Below are 20,501 nucleotides of genomic sequence, written 5' to 3'. Positions count from 1 at the left end.
CCTGGTTCTGGGGACCTCAGAGCACAGCAAGGCCCAGGGGTCAGAGACTGCTCTGGTCCTGAGGAAGAACTCACCCCACACCAAGCCTGGGGTGGTAGAGAAAGTAGTATGCTTCAGGTAGTGAGCAGCCTGTCACTGGGGTATACAAGCAGAAGTGGACATTGTGAAGGGCATTTCTGCACTGGGGTGGGCTCCTTTCCACTGAGAACATCTGAAATTGGGGGTGGGGGGAACAGTGCCTCCTAATGGAAGCTGTGGCTGCAGGCAATGAGCAAACAAGAACCACTCCTTGAATTCTGGCTGTAGTAGGTACCCTGCCTAGTGCTTTACAGGGTAATCACAGTTAATATGCACCGTATATTAATATTGTCAGCTGACACATATGGTATTTACTGGCTACCATGCACTGGCACTTCACTAACCTTTAAAATATTTGTTGCAATATAATGAGGCAGGAAGTACTGTTATTCCCACTTACAGATGAAGAGTTTTAGGTGCAGACAGAAAGGACAAGGGACAGAAAGGTCATGCATGGAACTAGTAAGTGGGGGAGATGAAATTTGAAACCATCACCCCCAGGCTGCAAAACCTTTGCCCCAACCTCTGTTATCCGCAGGTCAGGGCTGGGCACCCCTGGTGTGCACTGCTGCCAGCCAAGGTTCCCCATGGCTCATGGCTTAGGCAACAGGGCCTGGCCTCGCTGAACCGGGTGGGGTGGGGAGGCGCTTGTCCCCTCACTAGGCGGGACCAGCTGCAGTGAGACAGATCCAAGCCATGGAGGATACTGGCCCAGAAAAGGCAAACACTCCTGCAGAGCCCCTAATTACGGGGCCAATGAGCGTGGCCGCTGAGCTGTTACCTGGTGCCAGGCCTGCCTACCATTCCCGGGGGGCCTGTGACACTTCTCAGGCAGGGAGGGGGCTCAGGGCAGGGAGGAGCAGGCCTGTGCAGGAGGCAGCAGCGAACAAGCAGCAGTCTTGCCGGCAGCAGGGCCAGCATGGGCAACGTAAGCAGAGCCCCCACCCTAGCCTGCTCCCAGGCGGGAGGGTCAGGCCGTGGGCAGGGGCAGAGGCAGTGGTGGGGGATGGCTGAGCTCAGGCTGATCTCCCCCACCTCAGCTGGGCCACCCCAGGCCCCACCCTTTCCCCAAAGGCTCCATGAGGAGACTGGGGCTGGGCTGGTGATGGAGTTTGCTCCAGGCCAGCAGGGAGAGATGGGGGTTGATGGCCCATCCTGGAGGATCAGTCTTTCCTGCAAGTTGTGGGTGCTGTGCACCTATCCCCTATCACCAGCTGCTCAGATGTTCTTACCCACTCAGTGCCTATGCCCCCTTGCTGCTCTGGAGCCTGGGCCCTCTGCCCGCTGATGAGAAAGGGGAAGGCTGGTGCCATGGGTGCCCTTGCTTGGGGTCCAGCCCAGCACCCTCTCTTCTGGCAGTCCCCAACCCCTGAGCTGAGACCAACCAGGGCTGGGATTTTCTCAGGAACCCATGGTCCTGCTGTTGGGGGGCTGGGTTTGAATCTCAGCCTGGGAAGAATCTGAGAAGCGACCTTCTCATGACGGGGAAGGGAGCCAAGAAAGGCAAGTGGCTTGACCGAGGTCACATGGCAGGACCCTGGCCTGGAGTGTGCTGGTCTTTGGAGCGGGATTGCCCTTACGGCCTCCTCTACCACTCAGAGTGTGGAGCACCGCGTGCTGTCCCGGGATCCATCCGCTGACCTGGAGACCAAGCAGCCTGACTCGGGCATGTCCTCGCCCAATACCACCGTGTCAGTCCAGCCGCCGAACTTTGACCTCAGCTCGCCCACCAGTACCCTCTCCAACTACGACTCCTGCTCCTCTGGCCACTCCAGTGTCAAGGGCCAGCGCTCTGTGCGTGGTGAGTGGGCCTGGAGGAGGTGGGAGGGGAGCAGATGAGAGCTAGCCCACTGGGCCCTCAGGGCCATCCCTGGACCTACTGTGCCCGTGGCTGACACTGGAGACTGCCCAGGTCACCAGGAGGGGACGCTGCTTCTGGTGAGGACAGGGGACACTCATGCTTGTATGTGTCCATCACAAACATGCCTGTACATCCACAGGTACCCTCCCACCCACAGAAGCTACATGCACCCCACTTACAATTCATCCTTGTTCACCCAAGTTCCCCAGACATTACACATGCCTACCCACACTTGAGTGCACACTTACACATGTGTACACACAATCTATAAATATGAATACACAGACATGTGCACACACTTATACTACCTGCACACACTCATAGACCCCAGGTCTAATGCAAACATATTCATAAGTACAAAGAAGCATGTCCACACATTCATGAACACACATGAATGCACACTCAGGCAGAAGCCAGCCACGTATGTCCACACATGCTGACCACGCCCTAGCTTAGGTGTGATGCCGGATTCAGGCCACCAGGTGGTAGCCTGCAGAGCTGACAGGCACCCTGCAAAGCTGGGGTGTGGCCATCCAGACTCCTGTCACCTGCCCTGACAGATCTGCGCTGAGGAGCCACCCCTCTGCCCTCCAGGTAGCTCTGCCCTGTAAGCCCGTCCTGGAGCCCAGACCCTCTGCCAGCTCCCCTCCAACCTGAGCACAGTGCAGGGCTGTGGGTGGGCAGGGCCAGGGTGATGGTGGACCACAGTGGAGCCATGCATGCCAAGCTCCACTGAAGCCAGACTCCCCCAGTGGCAGGTCATTTCCAGGCAGAAGAGGGGTCTCCAGCCGGGGGTCAGCCTTTCTGAAAACTCCCCAACCCATCTTTCCCTCCCTCTCAGGGGTTCCCAGCCCAAGAGCAGCAGACATACAGAGCTACATGGACATGCTGAGCCCAGAGCCGGACCTCCCCCGTGGCAAGGTGGAGAAAACCAAAGCACCACCGCCACCACCCGGCTTCCCTCCACCACCCCCACCCCCAGGCACCCAGCTGCCCCCACCCCCACCAGGCTTCCCAGCTCCCAGGCCCCCTGAAGGGCTACAAGCAGCTGACATCTACCTGCAGACGAAGAACAAACTCCGACATGTGGAGACCGAGGCCTTCAAGAAGGAGGTAGTGAAATCCCCCCACACACAGCCTGCCTCCCTCCAGATCTGGGAGTGGGCTGATGGGAGACGGTGGAGGCCAACAGCTAGCCCGGCTCGTGGGTACAGGGCGAGGGATGGGGGTCCCCAGTCCAATGGCCTGTTCAGGAGTCAAAACTTCTGCTCAGTTCCATGGTGACCCAGGGCTGGATGCTGGAGACAGGGAGACAAGGAAGACATAGCTACCACCCTTTGGGGGAATGGGGAGCAGGAGAGGCATGAAGGAACATATACCCTGATAGCCATGCCTTTCAGGAGCTGGATCCTCACCCCATCTTGCCCAGAGGAGCAGGGTGTCTTGGAGATGGCAGAGAATACATGTAAACTGCCTCCCCACAGACCTACATGTACCTAGCTCTGGGCACAGGGGGAGAATGGCTCCCAAGGGAGTGTCTTCCAGGTGGGAGATGCAGGCAGTAGTGAAGGTGAGGGTCGGAGGAGGGTGGAAGGGAGCACCAGAGGGAGCACCAGTAGGGCTCAACACCCTCAGCAGTGGGGGCTGGAGGCAGGGGGTAAGCTCCCCAGTTTGGGGCTTCAGCTCCCAGGTGAATAGACAAGCTGGTCCTAAGATGGGGTCTCTCCCTGGGGAGAAGCAAGCTAGTGAGAGGGGGCTGAGTTCAGGGGGCACTCTGAGTGTGAGGGACCCATGATGCAGGGCATGGAGGATCCTGGCCAAGGCTTTAGAGCAGGGAAGATACAAAGGGCTGGCATGGACAGCTCTGAGAATCCTGGGTGGCACAGAGGCCCAGAGGGAGCCCTGGAGTTCTGGCCAAGAGGAGAAAACCAGGCTGGTCTGAGATGGGAGGCCCCTGAGACCTCAGGTGACTGAGTCTGGGGTAAAGAATGCTGCTGCTGCTAAGTCGCTTCAGTCGTGTCCGACTCTGCGACCCCATAGACAGCAGCCCACCAGGCCCCGCCGTCCCTGGGATTCTCCAGGCAAGAACACTGGAGTGGGTTGCCATTTCCTCCTCCAATGCATGAAAGTGAAAAGTGAAAGTGAAGTCGCTCAGTCGTGTCCGACTCTTAAGGACCTCATGGACTGCAGCCTACCAGGCTCCTCCGTCCATGGTATTTTCCAGGCAAGAGTACGGAAGTGGGGTGCCATTGCCTTCTCCAGGAGTAAAGAATAGAGCCCCTCTAAGGTCCTGTGGTTCTCTCTCAAGCCCAAGGCAAGCTCTCCAGAGCCAAGCTCAGTAACCAGTTCCCACAGGTGACCCTGGTCACAAAACCACTGGGTGGGGGAAGGGAAGGATACAGTCCCTGCAAGGCCACCCGTCTACACCCTTCTTGCCACCTCAGACCAGGCCTTCAGTGGCTTCCCTTTTCATCTCCGGAAGGTGGAGGGGGCCCAGGAGAGGCCTGCAGGGTGCCTTGGGCCAGTGGACTTTCCCGGCCGAGCTAGGGGGGTCTGCTCTCAGCCTCCAGCCGCAGGACTGGTGGCCCGGCCTGCGCTCCCTCCCCTCCGCTCCCCTGAGCCAGAGCACCAGGACTGCGCGGTTCTGTGCCCCTCCCGGGTGTGTGCGTGCCCAGAGGCAGGCGCTGGGCCGCTCCACAAAGGGCTCTTTGTGTGCTCCGAGCCCCCCGCCACGGCTTTTTCCCGACCGCGGGCAGGAGCAGGGTCGCGGCGTCCGCGCCTCGGGGCTGCAGGGGGCGCCTAGGGGGCAGGCCGGCCCAGAAAACGAATCCTGCCGTGTCGCGTTTCCTTGCAACGTGAGCCCGGCCGGGTGGGGCTCGGAGGGTCCGGGGCCACCGCAGGGACGCTCGGACTAAGGGTGGGGCAGAGGACAGCCCCTGCTAGGTGACTTGGCCTTTGGCCCCTCCGCCTCTTGTCTTTCTTCCCGGGCTAGGCTTTGTGAGGGTCGGCTGCGACGGGGCGGGCCGCCCGCGCTGTCACCCGAACCCGCCCTGCCGCCCCTGAAATCCGAGTCTCGGGCGCGAGTGTCGGTGTCCCTTACGCAGACCGCGATGGTTTCCAGATGCGGGAGGGGAAGAGCGGGGGCGTGACCCAGAACTCCGGGGGGCCAAACATGGAGGTGCCCACAGTGAGGTCCGAATTGTCTCTGGCGGATGGAGGCTGGGGTGCTCAGCGCGCAGCGGAGGGAGCGAGACGCAGCGGGGGCGAGACCACATCTGGCCCGCGGGGTAGGCGCGGCGGCCAGGTTTGGCCCAGCAGTTGGCCACCCCCCTTCCCCGTGGTATTCCCGGCTGTTTGGGGGGTTCGGCCAGGGATTGGTAGGCTCTGGGTGATGTCAGGCCGACAGAGCTCTTCGGCGCTCGAGGGCGCGGGCGGGCGGGCTGGGCTGTAACCTGAGAGCAGAGATCAGGTAGCGCAGGTGTCGGGTCCACGCTGCCCCCGCCGCCAGGTGCACAGCGGGGGGCCACCGGCGCGGTCGCAGGTAGGAGCAGACGCGGCCGCAGGCCGGCCCGCTGAGGGCCCTGGGCAAACAGGAGCGCACAGGACGCGGGCTCTCGAATGGGCTTCCTCGGCGTGGGGCCCCCGCAAGAGAGGCGCGCGAGGGCCCGTCTGGGGGCCGCTGTGCTGCGGAGGCCGGGAGCTACCCCTGCTTCGGCCCACCCTGGCGTTCGGGCTGGGTCACCCCGCCCCCGGGCCCGCCCCTTCTAGCCTCGTAGGGGCTCCTGCGCCCCTTGGCCCGCGCCCAGAACCCCTCCCAGTCCGGCCAACCAGGCCTGCCCTTTCACCGAGGCCCCCCCACCCCCACCCCGGTACCTTCGCCCCAATCCTCGCTCTGAGAACAGAAGGGTCGGGGACCGTGAGCCCCCGGAAGGTGAAGCGCCGGGAGGCGTAAGGGACGAGTGCCCAGGGCTCACTCCGCCCACTGTCTTCCCGCAGCCCAGCTCCCGCGACGGCCGCAACGGGCTGCGGAGGCAGGACTCCGGCCGCAAGCCCCGCGCCTTCAGCAAGCAGCCCAGCACGGGGGACTACTACCGCCAGCTGGGCCGCCACCCCGGGGAGCCGCTGGTCGCACGCCCGGGCATGGCGCACAGCGAGGAGGTGCGTGCCCGCCAGCCCGCGCCCGCCTGCCGCCCGGGACCCGGCTGGGCCGCCCGCGTCTCATTCGCTGGCCCCTCGGCTCCCCCGCAGGCGGCGCTGCTCCCGGGAAACCACGTGCACAACGGCTGTGGCGCCGACCCCAAGGCGTCCAGGGAGCTGCCCCCGCCGCCCCCGCCGCCTCCCCTGCCCGAGGCCCTGAGCTCGCCGCCGCCTGCTCCGCCTCTGCCCTTCGAGGGCTCGGGCCCCGGCTGCGGGCAGCGTCGCTCCTCTTCCTCCACTGGCAGTGAGTAGGGGCTGGTTGAGGGGTGGAGGGCGGCGCTGGCCCTGAACCGGGAGGGAAACCTAGACTACCCCCTCCCCCAGCTGCCACTGTCCTGGTGCTTCCTCTTGGCCTGCTTGATCTTTCTGCAGCCCCTACCCCAATGAGGACTTAACCCTAAGGGAAGGCTTGGAATTGCTTTAGGTCTTATCAGAGCAGGACTGCTGTGTGATCCCGGGCAAGTCCCCTGCCCTCTTTGGTCCTGCCTGCTGCCTCTGGCCCAGTAGGGAAGGCCTCCCAGCTCCGGTGGCAGGCTGGTGCTAGAGGGAAGCTCAGAGAAGTAGAATTAGCTTCACGGAGGCAGGATTGCTGGACAGACTTCTTCCTGCCCCATAATTCTCTGGAGTGTTTCTTCCACTCCTGGCCACTTTCTCTTGTTCTCCCAAGCTAGCCATTATACATCCCAGGCCTAGCTATGGGGGACAAGTCCAGCTGTCCATCACACCCTGCCCTCCCCCTCCTGGTGACACCCCCGAGCATCATACTTTTTAAAGAGCTAGACCAATGACCAGGATTCCCGGGCTTCTTTTCTGAAATGTGGGGCTCCCTGCATGTCAGGGCCCCCAGCAGGACCAGGAGGTGGTATCTGGGTGCTGATGCTTCCATTCCAGCCTCAGTGGGTGGCGGAGATGCCTTCCTCACCCAGCCACTCGGCACCAGGATCATGGTTAAAACCACCATCCAAAGCTTCATCTCCCTGACTAGGGCATGAGGCTGCAGCAGGATTCCAGGTAGGGCCACCCTGGGCTCCTTGGGTACCTGTGGAGCCACAGCCCCTTCAGACAGGAGCCATGGTAGCATGTTCACCATCAGTTGCACCTCCAGCTTTGGGGTCAGTGTCTTCCCTTGGCAGTGTGGAGCAAGGCTGAAGCTAAGAACAGAAGAAAAATGGACTCTGGGCTTCTCTACACACCCCTTTGCAGCAGAACCTGGGCTGGGTGCCCTATCCCAACCAATGCCAAGATTGAGGCCCTGGTGAAGGGGGCCAGGGCCCATGGCAGCCCAGCCCAGCTCTCAGGGCACCAACAAAGCTGAGAACTGAGCAGACCACCCTTGTGGAGCCCCAGCGCAGCCAGAGCCAGGGGCAGATGGATCACAAAATTCCTCCTCTCCCTGGCCTCTCTGGGCATCTCCTTCCCTCCCCTCCTCCCGCTTTCCCTGCTGTCCTGGCTTCACCCCAGCCCCCTCCCTCCCCTAACTTCGCTGTCGCTTCTCTCCTCTCCGTCCCTAGAAGTGAGAGTCCTGAGACACAGGAAGAGTGAGTAGCTGCGTGCGCGGCTCCTGGCTGAGGCGCGGGGGCGGGGCACAGGGCAGGCTCAGAAAAAGTCAGGCTGGAGGGGTTCGGGGCTTGAGGAAAGGACAGGAGGAGGGGCCGGCAGGTGAGGGGTGCCGGACGCCACCGGCTGGACCGCCACTACTCCCACCTGCGCGTGCGCATTCTGTGCCCGGCTGACAGTGTAGCCTAAAGAAATGAGCCGGCAGCCGGCACCCATCAGCACTTTTGTCTTTTTTCCTCCTCCCACTACTGTGCCCGGGGATCCCCAGCCCCGGGGACCTAGAAGCTGTTGGTTCCCCCTTTTTTCCCCTCACCGAGTCCTGACCCCTCCTCCGACTCGAAAGACAACCCTCTTCAAACCCCGGTCGCCACCGCCGGCTTCGTCGGAAAATGCAAACTCCGCGCCACGCATTTGCATGTCATCCGCTTGGCCCTTCTTCCTAAGTGCCCCCATCCCATATCCTTAGTTAGGGCTCGGCTCTCCTGGGGCCGCCAGAAGTGAGCTGCGCTTTGCCATAACTGTGCTCCGGGCTTGCAACCAATGTGTCTGTCTGCGCGGGTGTCTGTCAGTGGGCGTGTGTGGGGAGGGTGGGAGGGGACCGGCCAGGTTGTGGGATCCAGGGTCCGGTGTCTAGAGCCAGGGAAGCCCCAGGTGACTCAGTCCAAGGGTCACTGGGCTTTGCTGATGCAGAGGGTCAGATGGGAGACTCCACCCTGGTAGGGCTGCGCCAGGGAACCTGGGACAAAGGTCAGGTGGCTGGCCCCAGGTAGTGTTTTGGAGCTGGGCAGTCAGTACGCTGGGCGGAGACATTCACTAGAGTCCCCAGGGCCGGCCCAGGAGCCATCATGAACTCCCAGGGGCCTCCAGGTGGGGGCCCCACACCCCGTGAGTAGGGCCGGGAGGATGGTGGGGCCGCACAGGCTGCCAGCCAAGGAGGACCTGCCTCTGGGGTCCCTGAGAGCTGCCGGGGTGGAGGGGCAGGACCTGGAGAGCTGCCCTCTGAGCCCAAGGGAAGGCCGGGGCCCGAGCTGACTTGGGGAGGCGGCAGCAGAGGGCAGGTAGGGGGTGGTGGGGGTCCGGGCCCCACACCGGGCCAGCGTCTCCTCTCCTGCCTCCGCCCAGGCACCAAGTCTTTCAACATGATGTCCCCGACGGGCGACAATTCGGAGCTGCTGGCTGAGATCAAGGCGGGCAAGAGTCTGAAGCCCACGCCGCAGAGCAAAGGGCTGACCACGGTGTTCTCCGGCAGTGGGCAGCCGGCCTCCCAGGTAGGAGACGCGACAGGCGGCCCCGCCCCGGTCCCCCTCGCTCCTGTTTGCCCAGCACTCAGCCCTGCCGCTTCTCCCCGCAGCCGGAATCGCCGCTGCCGCCGGCGTCGCCGGCACCATCACGGGCCCGGAGCCCCACCCTGCCGGCCGTGGGGTCCCAGCCATTGCTCAATGGCAGCGTGGCGCCAGCGCCCCCCGCCACCCCTGCGCCGGGAGTGCAGCTGGACGTGGAGGCGCTCATCCCCACGTACGACGAGCAGGGCCGGCCCATCCCCGAGTGGAAGCGCCAGGTGATGGTGCGCAAGCTGCAGCTGAAGATGCAGGAGGAGGAGGAGCAGAGGCGGAAGGTGGGTGGGGAAGGGCTTCCCAGAGCGCCCTGGGGTCTGCACCTGGGCCCGTCGCCCCTCCCCCACACCATCCCCCAACCTGCTCGGGCCCTTTCAGCCTCAGACGGCTCCCACGACCTTTGGGAAAAAGCAAGGTTGGACCACCACCCACCCCTCTTCTGGGAGTGTTCCCAGTCTCCACTGCCAGCACTACCCCCACCAGCTCCCAACTGCCTGTCCCTTGACAAGAAGCCAATGTTCATCAAGCTCTAAAGAGCCCTCAAATCGCTTGTGATCTTGTTAACATGACTATTGTGGTTCAGGTGCTCTGGGTGGGGCTGGGCTTCTTTACTTCCGACAAGCTCTCAGGTGAGGCTGACTCATCCTAGGGATGGTAGGAGCAGCCAAGAGGCTTTTGGTCATAGTCAGACTGCCCTGGGCTCCTTTCCTGAACTGCCTCATCCAGCCTCAGGCTTCTCATCTGTCACCATCACTGGCTGGCAGGATAGTTTGCCCTTCATCTGCTGAACAAACATCCCCTGGGCGCTGTCTTGTTTTTTGCACACTGTTGTATCCACTGGGGATTCACAGTGAATATGTCAGGGCCTGCTCTCAAGGTGGCTGTGGGAGTGGGGGTGGGGTGTCAACCGATAACCAAACACAGCACCTTAGAAGTGTGATAAATGCCCCCAGGGAGACAAAACAGGTCAAATGAGGAGGTGCTCTGATGGGGAGGGCAGAGGACTGGGCAACCTGAGACCCACCAGCCTATTAATATTTGGGTTTGGGGTGGGCTTAGGAGAAAGTGATATCTAAGGTAGATGTGGAAGATTAGGAAGAAGGGGACAGAGAAAAGAGTGGAGCAAAGAGCAAGCAGGAAGGACAAGGGAGGTCTGGGCATCAGAGCAGGTGTGGTGGCTCCAAGGGGTGGAGCTGGAGATGTCAGTCCTGGTCAGGTCACCGAGGCCTGGCTTTGAAGAAAATGGACTTTCTCCTAGAGCAGTGGGGAGCCTGGGAGTGGGATTGAGTGGTCAAGTGGCATCATCATTTTTTTTTTTAACTTCTATTCAATAAGTATCTGTTGAGTGCCAAGCGAAAGCCAAGTAGTGGAGCGCACATGTACAAGTCACAGTATCTACCTTTAAAGCACTCACCTTCTGGCAAGCGAAGCAGGTATATAGAATTCAGGGAAATAAACTTAATAATAGAAACCAGCCAAAACACAGATTTATGTATAGATGCTTCTTTGAAAGTTGCGGCATCATCATATTTGTATGTGGGAAACATGTTCCTAAGTGGCACTGTACTGGCCAGGATGGATTGATACGCCTGTGAAGTGATGGCAGCCCCTCCCTCCACCCCGCTGGAAAAGTGTAGAATGAGGAACAGGTGAGACTCTAAGAAAGTGCCTGGCGAGCCTAGCTCTATCAGTTGTGTTATTCTAGGAGTCAGAGTGGGTGGGAATAGGAGTGGAAGCCACAGGCTCTTTAGCAGCCTCTCATTCAGCAGTAAAACCGATGGCATAGACAGGGAGGGCTTGGCTGCAGGGGACTTTGATTAGGGGGGTCATCTGTCTGGAGTGAGGAGCGGCCTCGCTGGGATCTGGCCTCAAATCGCAGACCTTGGATGGGGAGGGAGAGGACTGCCGTCTGTCGCAGCTTCAACGCCTTTTGCATGTTCCTTCGGTGGTGTAATGAGCGACCAAACCAGGTGTGGAGACCCCATCCGCCGGCCCTGCCTCTGCAACAGCGCCCAACGACCGGCTGTGTGTCTCTGCCAGCGACCAAAGCGGACACTGCCCAGCGCCTGGAGCGGCGCCTGGGCCGAAGCTTCGTCCCAGCGTAATCTTCCGTCGGCCAGGCGCGGCCCGCCCCTGCAAACGCAGCCCCGCGGAGCCATTACACCACCCAGGACATGCAAATAGCGCCCCCCGGCGACCGTCGCGGGAGCCGGGCCAGAGGGAGACGCGCCCCCCTCCCCTCTCTTGTCTTCCCCGCCTTAGCTGACAGCCACCAGCTCCTGCTGCTACCCCCGCGAGGGCTGGAGGTACTCCCGCGAGCACAACGCCATCCTCGGGCCCTTCGGGGAACTCATGACCGAGGCCGACATCCTTCGCATCGAGCAGCAAGTTGAGAACCTGCAGGTGCTGCACAAGGCGCAGAAGCTAGAGGCGCGCCTGGAGCAGCTGGAGCTGGAGCTGGAGCAACTGCTGCCCATCTCGGCCGCCCTGTCGGCGCCGCGCTTCACCGTCGACCCGCGCCGCATGCACGGCCGCGCCGCCAGCCTGCCCGCCTGGTGCAGCAAGATCTCCGTGCTGCTCAAGAGCATGGCCTCGCTGCTGGCCGCGCTGGGCGGACGGCCGGCAGACCCGGCCGAGCTCCTGGCTGCCGACACGGGCCAGCCGCTGCCGCCGCTGATTGACGCCCCCTGGCGGCCAGGCCCGCTCTGCCTGGGCCGCTCGCATTCGCTCAGCTGGTGCCGCGAGGCCGTGGCGCGCGAGATCCTCGAGTGCGGCGTCTCCGTGCGGCACCTCCGCACCATGTACGAGCGACGCGCCCAGGGCTCGGAGCCCCCGCGCGGCCCGCGCCGGAAGCTCTCGCTGCCTGCCAGCGGGCCGGACCGCGAGCCCATCCTCGAGGAGGACTACGCGGTGGCCAGCCCCAGCGAGCCGAGCGCCGCCGTCGCCGCCACCACCAACGGCCTGCCGGTCGCGGGCGAGTCCGTGGGCGTCCTGGATGCGCCCGAGGCGCCGGGCCGCCAGGCGGCGCTGCCAGGGCCCGAGCAGCTGGCGCGCAGGCCGCCGTCCTCCACCGAGCTGCGCGGCGTCCAGGACTACATTGACATGCGCAAGGAGCGCATCGTCTACCTCTTCCTGGAGCACTGGCGCAAGTGGACCTTCCGCGGACCCGGGCGCCACGCCCAGGTGCGCCTGCGCAGACTCCTGCCGCGCGTGGTGGCTGCGGGCGCCTGCGCCGACCCCGGCCCAGAGGCCGCTGCTGTCTCCCGGCCGCCGGCGGGCGATGGCCCGGACGAGCGGCTGCTGCGCCTGCTGAAGCAGCGGCAGGTGGTGGGCAAGCTGCTGGGCCACTGGCGGAGCCTGCTGCGGCAGGTGCCGGCCCGCCAGCCCCCCGGCCGGGCCCTGGCGCACGGCTTGTACTGGCCAGAGCACTTCTTGCCGCCCCTCGACGGCGGCGCACCCCGGCGCTACGACAGCCTCACGCTGGACCTCTTCATGCTCGGCTACTTCCAGCTGCTCGAAATGGGCCTGAGCCGCGAGGAGCGCAAGTTCCGCCACCTGCTGTGCTACGAGATGTTCGACCGGCTGGGCAGCCACCCGTGGGAACTCATCCGTCTCTTCCACCGCGTGGTGATCGAGGAGGTGGAGGCCGGGCGGCGCAGCTGGAGCGACGGCTTCGAGGACCTCAGACGACAGTTCTTCGAAGACAGCCCGGAGGCTGAACCGGCCCGGGGAGAAGAGACGGAGAAGGAGCAAAAGGAAGGGACAGATAAGGATGAGAGGGAACCGATGGAAGAGGCCAGTACAGCTCAGGCAGGGAACTGGCCAGAGGGGCAACCCGAGGCGCCTACCCCTGCACGGCTGCCCCCGCCTTCACCCCCGCCCGCGCCTCCCCCGACGTCGGTCCCTCCTAGTTCCGAAGACCCTCTGGAGCTGGTGTCTGAGATGGGCGAGTTCAGCAATGAGGACATCTGCCGGTACATCGACCGGAGCTTCTCCTTCTGGAAGGAGAAGGAGGCAGAGCTCTTTGATATCTGAGCCAGAGGATCCGGAATTTACCCTCAAGTGTCTTTAGCCTGGGCCTGGATGCTTGTCTGATGCCCTCCAGAAGCGGCAGGAAGAAACCAGGACAGGACGAATGGCCTTGGAAAAGCCAGAGTGTCCAGGACCAGGCTGTCTCAGCCTTTAGTGGCCGATTGTGGGGTGTTGGCAGGAATCGGCAGGGCAGAGCACAGGGTCAACCAGGTGTCCCCCTCTGGCTCTGCAGCAATGCCTGGCTCCGTGTGGAGCCAGGTGGAAACAGCAGCCCCTGTGAGTGGGGGACTGTGGGTCCCCCTTGGGGCCCTGTGGCTTTCATTTTTCATTGGAGTTCAGAGCGACCTCTTTGGCTGAGGTCAGGGGAGCCACATGTGCAGTTTTCATTTGATGTGTCCAGACTCTTTCTACTCTGTAACATGCAAGTAATAAAAGTCTTTGCTGTAAGCTGCCTGTGTGGATCCTCCCCGCATGGTGTCACTGCAGCCGCACAATTGTTGAGCTGGTGTCTCCCGCCTTTCAGAATAGGATAGGCATGGGCCAGAAGTTCCTTCTCAGTGGCACCAGGGACCAGTCTGAGCCTCTCTGAGCTGGCAGGAACTATGGGGGCCCAAGTATGAGTCTGCCCAGAGATTCTGGGTCATGGGCCTGGAGCCATCTATCCAGCCAACCCTGTGGGGAATCTGCTCTGAGGCTCTTCTACTTCTGCACTCAGCTCTCGACTCTCTGGCGCCTCCTCTAGGACACTGGGGCCTGAGTCTTCATCCATTTGCCCTACAGAAGGGTCTCTTCCTGCAACTCGTTGTTCCTGACTCAAAAAGGTTCCCTGGGTGGGGGTGCTGGCCCCCATCTCCCAGCCCATGCTGTGCTGTGTTGCAGGAGGAGCAGGAGGAGGCCTGGCTGGCCAGCATGCCTGCCTGGAGGCGGGACATCCTGCGGAAGAAGCTAGAAGATGAGAGGTGAGCTCGGGAAGACGTGGAGCTCAGCAAGGTGTCTTGATTGTGTCCCTGAGGTGGTGGTACCAACCAACGCTCTCTCTTTTTTCTTCCAGGGAGCAGAAGCGGTGAGTGTGGGGCTGGGCCCAACCTGTGTCCCTTCCCCCCACCCAGTCCCAGTCCTTTGGCCTCTTCATCTAGGCCCATCGTGAGCATTTCCCCTTGTCACTCAGCCCTGTTTGCACAGCATCTTTGCTCCCAATAATGCTACCAGACACTAGTAACATATCCACTGCCCCCCAAAGTCTAGCCCTTATGCTGTAATAACCTGTACCCCCAATTACCCAGCCCTCTCCCATTAACCTAGCCTCTCTGCCCTGCAGTTAACCCAGCCTCGGTATCAATAACCTAGAGCATCTGTCCCTCAAATTTTTAACAAAATGTATGTCCCTCAATTCTTTAGTTTTTACCCCTAGTCATTTAGCCAAGTGCTGTGTGATAGAGGTATCATTTGAGCCACAAATTTTCTAGCAGCCACAGTGAAAAAAATAAAGATATGAGTGAACTTAATAGTATATTTTATGTAACCCAGTGATAGTAATTATAAAAATTGAGATGTCTTACACTCTTTTTTAAAACTAAGTCTGGAAGATGGAATGAACATTTTGAGCCCACAGTGCATCTCAGTCCCAGCATTTCAAATGCTCAACAGCCACACGTGCTTAGTCTTAACGGGAACAAAGATGCTGATGAAGCTTAGCCTCATCACCAGTGCAGATCTAGCCATGTTCTAATAACCTGTTCCCAGTTACCCAGCACCTGTCTCCCAAAAATGTGGTCCTTCTGCCCAGCAGCCCTACCCCAGTCCCAGGAACTCAGGTCCTAGCCCCAGTAATTTCATGCCCTTCCCCCACACCACCCCCTCCTCATCCTCTGCCACACTGTGTCTCAGCACTTGTTTGCAGAAACACCCGGTCAGCAATAACCCAGCCACAGTCTCACTTACCCAACTCCTGTGTGTTCAACATACCCCCACCGTGACCCCAGTCTGCCCCTAGTCAAGCCCCTCTGTCCCCAGCAATCCCACCCACATGCCTCCTAACCCAACCCCTGTCCCCAATCCCCTTCTGCCCCTACAACCTATGAAACGAGCGCCTCTGTCCTCAGCAACCCAGCCCCTGCCCTTAGTAACCCACTCCTTGCCACCGCTGACCCCGCGTGGGGCCTGGCCCACCCTCTCACCTTTGCCCGGGGTTCTGCCCCCACGCCATGCCTAGGAAAGAGGAGGAGAGACAGAAGCAAGAGGAGATGCAGCGGGAGAAAGAGCAGTCGGAGAAGCTGCGAACGCTGGGCTACGACGAGAGCAAGCTGGCGCCCTGGCAGCGACAGATCATTTTGAAGAAGGGGGACATCGCTAAGTACTAGACGCAGCCTCGCGAGCTCGGGGGTGCCCCCAGACCCGCCCCGGCCTGCCGGGCCCAGGCGGAAGGGCTGGGAGCCGCGCCGCCCTCCCCTCCCGCGCTGAAACCCTTCCTTGACCCCGACCCCGCCTCCGCATCCCCAGTCCTGGGCGACGCTGGAGCGCGGCCGCTGCCGTCGCCGCCCAGAAAAAGTGCCCAAGCTGTTGACGCAAAAAAAGATGCTGCTTATTTGCATGCCTACTTACATATATTTGCATGTTCGTTGAATGTCAAAGTGTGCAGAGCTCTTCCCGAGCTCCGTGGGTGATGACTTTGTTTTCCTGCGGGGCGCGCGCCCAGCTGCCGCCCCCTCCCCCGCACCCCGGAACCCACGTCGCTGGCGCATCCTGGGCGGAGGCAGGCCCCGCGCTCGGGGAAGGGGTTTTCCTCCCTTCCTGACCCAGATCGACGCCCGGCCCAGCCCCGGCCGCATTTCCCATCCCCGCCGAGGGTTTCCTCTCAGTCATGTTTACCAGAAACGGTGAAAACTGCAAACTGCCCGTCGTAGGAACGGAGTTGCCGCTCCGGGTGCCCCACCACCCTCAAGTCTGCGCGCCGTCCCCAGCCAGGCCCCACACCTCCCCGGACCCTTTCACTGCCCTGGTGGAGTGAGCAGAGAACGAGGGACCCTAAAGCTGTGTCTCCCAACTGCTGCCTCTCCGATCCCCGCTATCTCGCACCCCCATTAAAGCTCTCTCAGCCGCCTGGGGCCCATGCTCACTCTCACTCGCCGACACCGCGACTTCCTCTCCTCGGGGTAACTGGGCCAATGGCTGAGCGGGAGGGGCAGGCTTGGGATGAGGGTCACACTGGCCTTCGCCATGAGTGGCAAGACTTCCGGCCCTTCGGAAACCAAGTCTGGGCCATTTAACACCCCTAGCCCCGCGGAAACACCAAGCTGTAGCTTTTCTTCATAGATTTAATACCGAGGCCTCAACCAAATACAAGCCGAGAAACAGCTGAGCAGCCTCGACGCCCGCCTGTTCCTCGTTGGCGCTGCTCGCCTTAACTGGACCCCTGGGGGCGCTCAAGTGTGAGGCTGGCTGGCGCTGCTACGCAGAGCCGTGCCAGGGGCTTAATAAGTGACATTAAATGTCTACACGCATTAAGTAACCGTACTTAGGGCTTCTGCAAGGGCCACCAAGAGCCCCGAAGTGGTGGGTAGACCCCGGCGTCACGGGCCGCGCTGTAGGCGGCTCCGCAGGTCCTCTGCGCAGCCGTCCAGCCCCATGCGCTCCAGGGCCGCGTAGACGGCACCCAAGCCCGCGTGCTGCTGCTGGCGCCAGCGCTTGAGCATCTCGTACTGCTGGTCGCGGAAGCGGCCGACCTCCACCTCCACCGCCTCGATCTCCGCCTCGCGCAACCCGAGCGTGCGCATGAACTCCTTCCAACGCCGCGCGGGCACGGCGTCCATCACATCGTAGAGCTGCGGGCCAGGCTGGAGCGTGGTGGCCGCCGAGCCTGTAGGGGGCGCTGGCGAGGGCGGGGGCGGCAGGCCTGCGGGCAGGCCAGAGAAAGTCAATGGAGGGTGCTGGTAGGGGCAAGGGTCAGGGGCCAAATAGGGCAGGAAGGTCCACCTGGCCCATTAGGGGATGTGGGCAAGTGTCCACAGGAAATCACAGCTTATCACCTCAGATTCAGGAGAAGGGGTCAATCTCTCAGGTCACTGAAATCCCTTACCAGGAGCTCTGCTGGGCAGCTGGTCCCAGGACCATGTGGCCTCCAGGCAGGGTGCCTCCTGGGTCTGGGGAGAGCCAGAGGTACAGCTGTGGCCTACCAAATGGACAGGGTACACCTTCTCACTGCTGCTGGGTGTCACCAGAAGGGCAGGGCCGCTGTCCGGGGGTGAGAGATGGGTGGTCTGGAAGCCAAGAGAGACCCCCCTGGCTCAGCTTTGCTTGCTTAGCAAGGCTCTTGCCCGTGCTGGGGTCTCTCAGCAGGAGTGGGCACCCCTGACTCAGTCAGTAGACACATCTCCCATTCCACTTTCTCTGGGCAACTGTACCCTCTCCACTGTGACCCAGGAGAGGAGCCCTGTCCTCTGCCCGGAATGCCCTGCCCCTGCTGCCCTCTCCTTATTCCCCCAACCCTGGCATAGGCCTCCTGTTCATCCTACTGAACTGAGCACTCCTGTTTACCTATCTGGACCCTGTAGGCTCAGAGCTACTCAGAGATGCCTTCATTCACTGATAACTTGGCATATGTGTTTGTTAGGTCTCTTCAGTGCCTGGGATCCGAGTTATAATAAGGCCCAACCTCTCAGCTCTAGGAGACTTGCTCACGCTCCTCCCAGAATACTAGCTACTGAGAATCTCACCTGTAGGGGGGTCCGGACCTCCACACCAGTGTCATCTGCTGAGAGACACAGAGAGTCTAATGAACAATCAGGCAAGGCACTTGAACCTGGGTGCTAGCCCAGCTCCTTCTTGGGTTCCTCTGTACCCCACTCCCATCACTCTCTGCCTCAGTTTACCCACCAAAGCCAGGCCCAATGGGCTGTGGGCTACCCATCCTGACCCCAGGCCTTTCAGAATATGTGTGTGTTCGTACGTGCACTTACCAGGACCTATGGCCTTGCAAGGATGGCAGCGGTGGTATGTGTAGGTCAGGGTGGCACCAAGCAGGAGTGGGACCACCAGGCCTGCCACGAGCATCTGCACCCAGAACACTGAAAGAGCAGCTGGTGGGTGGCGGGTGGTAGCCATCCCCCGGCCTCCCTGTGGCCCATCCCAGCTCTCCCACTGGCGTTTCCAGTTCACCACATACTCTGCCTCCAGCCACAGACAGTCACGCAGGGCTCAGGACAGCTCCCAAGGGTGCTTCTGCAAGGGGAGGGGGAAATGCGTGGAGGGTGAGGTACACACCAGGAAGGACTGCTCAGGACCACCCAACATCTTCTCCACCCTGGAGGCCCTACCCTCCTGAGAGTCTCACTCTACCCAAGAATGTTCCCAAAGTACTGCTAAAATGTCACCAGTGTTCATACAATAGCAACAAATACCGCTTACTGAGCATCTAGACTAGACAGAGGGGCACTAAAATGTCAACTCTTGGATTTGCCTGTTTTGTTCCCTGTTGTTTCCCTAGTACCTGGAACAGTGTCTGGAAATAGTAGATACTCAAGAAACTTGGTGAGCAAATGAGTGACTAATCACCCCTTAACCATAGCCCTGGGGGAGCCTACTAACACCCCCCTGTTCAGATGGGGAGCCAACAGATTGAAGTAACTTGCTCAAGATGCCTCAAGGAACCAGGGGCAGATCTTGAGCCTCAGGCCAAGTTTTGAAACTACATTAACGTGACTCTCTAAGTGACACATCCTATCCTTAACATAGGGCCGGAAGAATTACTAGAGGAAAGTATGACATAAAGTAGAGACATGCCCCCTTACTTATCTGACATAAGGTAAATTCAGATTTCTCTTTACCATTCAAAGTTTGTCTGAAGTGGGGCCCATCTACCATAGAACTGAGTTCCCTCTTCCCTGCCCCTTGACCCCCACTCTGCTCCCAGCCTCCCTTCCCCCGGCCCCGGGCAGCCAGGAAGTTACGTGGGACAGGACACGCAGCTCTTGTCATATTCATAGAAGCCAGGCAGGCAGGTCCCACAGTGGGTGTCTCTGCTAGAACCTATGGTCCAGGAGATGCTGTGGGTCAGGATGGGAGAGGAGGAGGCGGGATGGGGTGGGGTGTGGGAGCCCAAAATGAGGGTACTCACAAGGTGTCTGCGTGTGTCGGTGCAGGGCCCCACAGTCTGTGCATGGGCGGCAGCGAAAGGGGGAACCATGCCGGCACTGGCTGACCATGCAGTCCATGAACCAGCCTGGCCTGCAGCCACAGTGGGTGTCTGCCACTGCTGAGCAATTCCTCAGGGCCATCTGGGGGGCTGGTGGGAACAGGGGGTGGGGAGACCAGGGAAAGCAGAGGCTGTCAGAGCCAGAGACCCCCACAGAGAGGTGGGACAGGTCCCCTGGAGAATGGAGATGCAGAGACCAGAGACAGGACTGCCCCCAAAGTGAGAGAAGTGTGGGGATCATCACAGACCAGAGGCTGGGGCACAGAGACAGGAAGGTCACAGGATGAGAGGGCACAAAGACATCCTGAGGCAGGACCAGGGTGGAGGCCCCAGAATGGTGTGGCATGTGGTAGCATGGGGTGGGCACGGGGGCCTCCTACCCAAAGGCTGGGCTTGAGCCAGCCGCTTCCTTCAGAAAGACCCTGGCCAGACGTGTTCTCAAGCAACCCCCACCCCCAGCACTAGGCAGCCCCTCACCCAGCTCATCACAGGCCTGGCAGCGGGCACAGCGGGTCTCGTAGTGGTTTTCCCGGGCCAGAAAGGTGCCCTGCGGACAGGGGAGGCAGGTGGCCGCGCCACAAGGCTTTGTGCAGGGGGCCTTCAGGTAGTGCCCTGTGGAACCCAGTGTGGTCAGTCAAAGGGGGCTTCCACCTTCCCCTCCCCCCATCTCTGGCTCCACTTTCAGCCTCCCCTCCCCTCATCCCTAGCCTGCCTACCTCCACTCCCCAGCCCCACCTAACCCTCACCTGTCTGTGGTCAGCCCTCACTTCCTCCCATGTCCCTCCCACCCCTTCAGCCCCTCACCTGCTGGACAGCCCTTGCAGCAGCCCAGACCACTCCGCTTTGGGAAGCTGTGGCCACAGTCACACCGGGGGCTGGGGGTGCTGGCCCGGGCACCCAGCAGCAGCAGGAAGAGGAGGGCCTGGGGACAGGGGCTGCTGACTCCCAGCCTGGCTGCCCAGGCGGGGGCCTCTCTCTGCCCGATCTCTCCCACCCCAGCGCTTGCCCTCAGAGCAGCCCATTTCCCAGGTTCTTGAGCAGAGGAGGTGCCCATGGGTGGGGGGTGAGACTGACTTCCTTCCCCTGGGTACAGATGGGGCTTGGGAGGAGCAGATTACAGGCTTCCTGCCAGCCCCGCATGTTGCCCTCCACCGGGCAGGAACCAGGCAGCCCCACCCCGACCCGTGCTTGCGGTAAGGAGGGGGACCCTGATTTTTCTCTGCCGGGGTCCCCAGAAGCCTCTGGCCCCTGA

General features: G+C 61.3%; 2 protein-coding genes across 4 annotated transcripts in view; one reads left to right on the top strand and one right to left on the bottom strand.

Annotated features, from left to right (window-relative positions):
* ESPN (espin) overlaps positions 1-16,159 on the top strand; it is a 33,997-nt gene extending 17,838 nt beyond the window's left edge. Inside the window, exons 6-15 of one of the 3 annotated variants that reach the window (XM_055582439.1) lie at positions 1,678-1,879; positions 2,781-3,052; positions 5,936-6,097; positions 6,188-6,380; positions 7,648-7,674; positions 8,816-8,961; positions 9,045-9,308; positions 13,939-14,018; positions 14,111-14,122; positions 15,272-16,159. In XM_055582439.1, the coding sequence (XP_055438414.1) occupies positions 1,678-1,879; positions 2,781-3,052; positions 5,936-6,097; positions 6,188-6,380; positions 7,648-7,674; positions 8,816-8,961; positions 9,045-9,308; positions 13,939-14,018; positions 14,111-14,122; positions 15,272-15,419 (1,506 nt within the window). In that variant the 3' untranslated portion in view covers positions 15,420-16,159. Of the gene's footprint in view, positions 1-1,677; positions 1,880-2,780; positions 3,053-5,935; positions 6,381-7,647; positions 7,675-8,815; positions 8,962-9,044; positions 9,309-13,938; positions 14,019-14,110; positions 14,123-15,271 lie in introns of all 3 variants that reach the window. The other 2 variants (XM_055582440.1, XM_055582438.1) reach the window with 2 other exon arrangements.
* On the bottom strand, positions 9,176-20,403 carry TNFRSF25 (TNF receptor superfamily member 25). Its single transcript, XM_055582441.1, has 10 exons — positions 20,054-20,403; positions 19,727-19,861; positions 19,172-19,339; positions 19,005-19,083; positions 18,221-18,276; positions 18,015-18,122; positions 17,772-17,809; positions 17,135-17,315; positions 16,176-16,951; positions 9,176-11,160 (listed from the first exon to the last, which is right to left on the bottom strand). The coding sequence occupies exons 1-9, from the start codon at positions 20,301-20,303 to the stop codon at positions 16,629-16,631; spliced, it is 1,338 nt and encodes a 445-aa protein (XP_055438416.1). The 5' UTR covers positions 20,304-20,403; the 3' UTR covers positions 9,176-11,160; positions 16,176-16,628.
* Between the last annotated feature and the right edge of the window lie 98 nt (positions 20,404-20,501).

Source organism: Bubalus kerabau, chromosome 5 (assembly GCF_029407905.1).
Source record: "Bubalus kerabau isolate K-KA32 ecotype Philippines breed swamp buffalo chromosome 5, PCC_UOA_SB_1v2, whole genome shotgun sequence".
In the NCBI taxonomy this organism is placed as follows: Eukaryota; Metazoa; Chordata; class Mammalia; order Artiodactyla; family Bovidae; genus Bubalus; species Bubalus kerabau.
This window is presented reverse-complemented; position numbering and strand designations above follow the sequence as displayed.

Excerpts from the sequence above, each read along its gene's own strand:
- TNFRSF25 (XM_055582441.1), bottom strand. The coding sequence starts at position 20,303 with ATGGGCACCTCCTCTGCTCAAGAACCTGGGAAATGGGCTGCTCTGAGG. Across the intron at positions 19,340-19,726 it reads CCAGGCCTGTGATGAGCTGG|CCCCCCAGATGGCCCTGAGG; the intron begins GTGAGGGGCTGC and ends TGTTCCCACCAG. Across the intron at positions 19,084-19,171 it reads CCGACACACGCAGACACCTT|GTTCTAGCAGAGACACCCAC; the intron begins GTGAGTACCCTC and ends CCTGGACCATAG.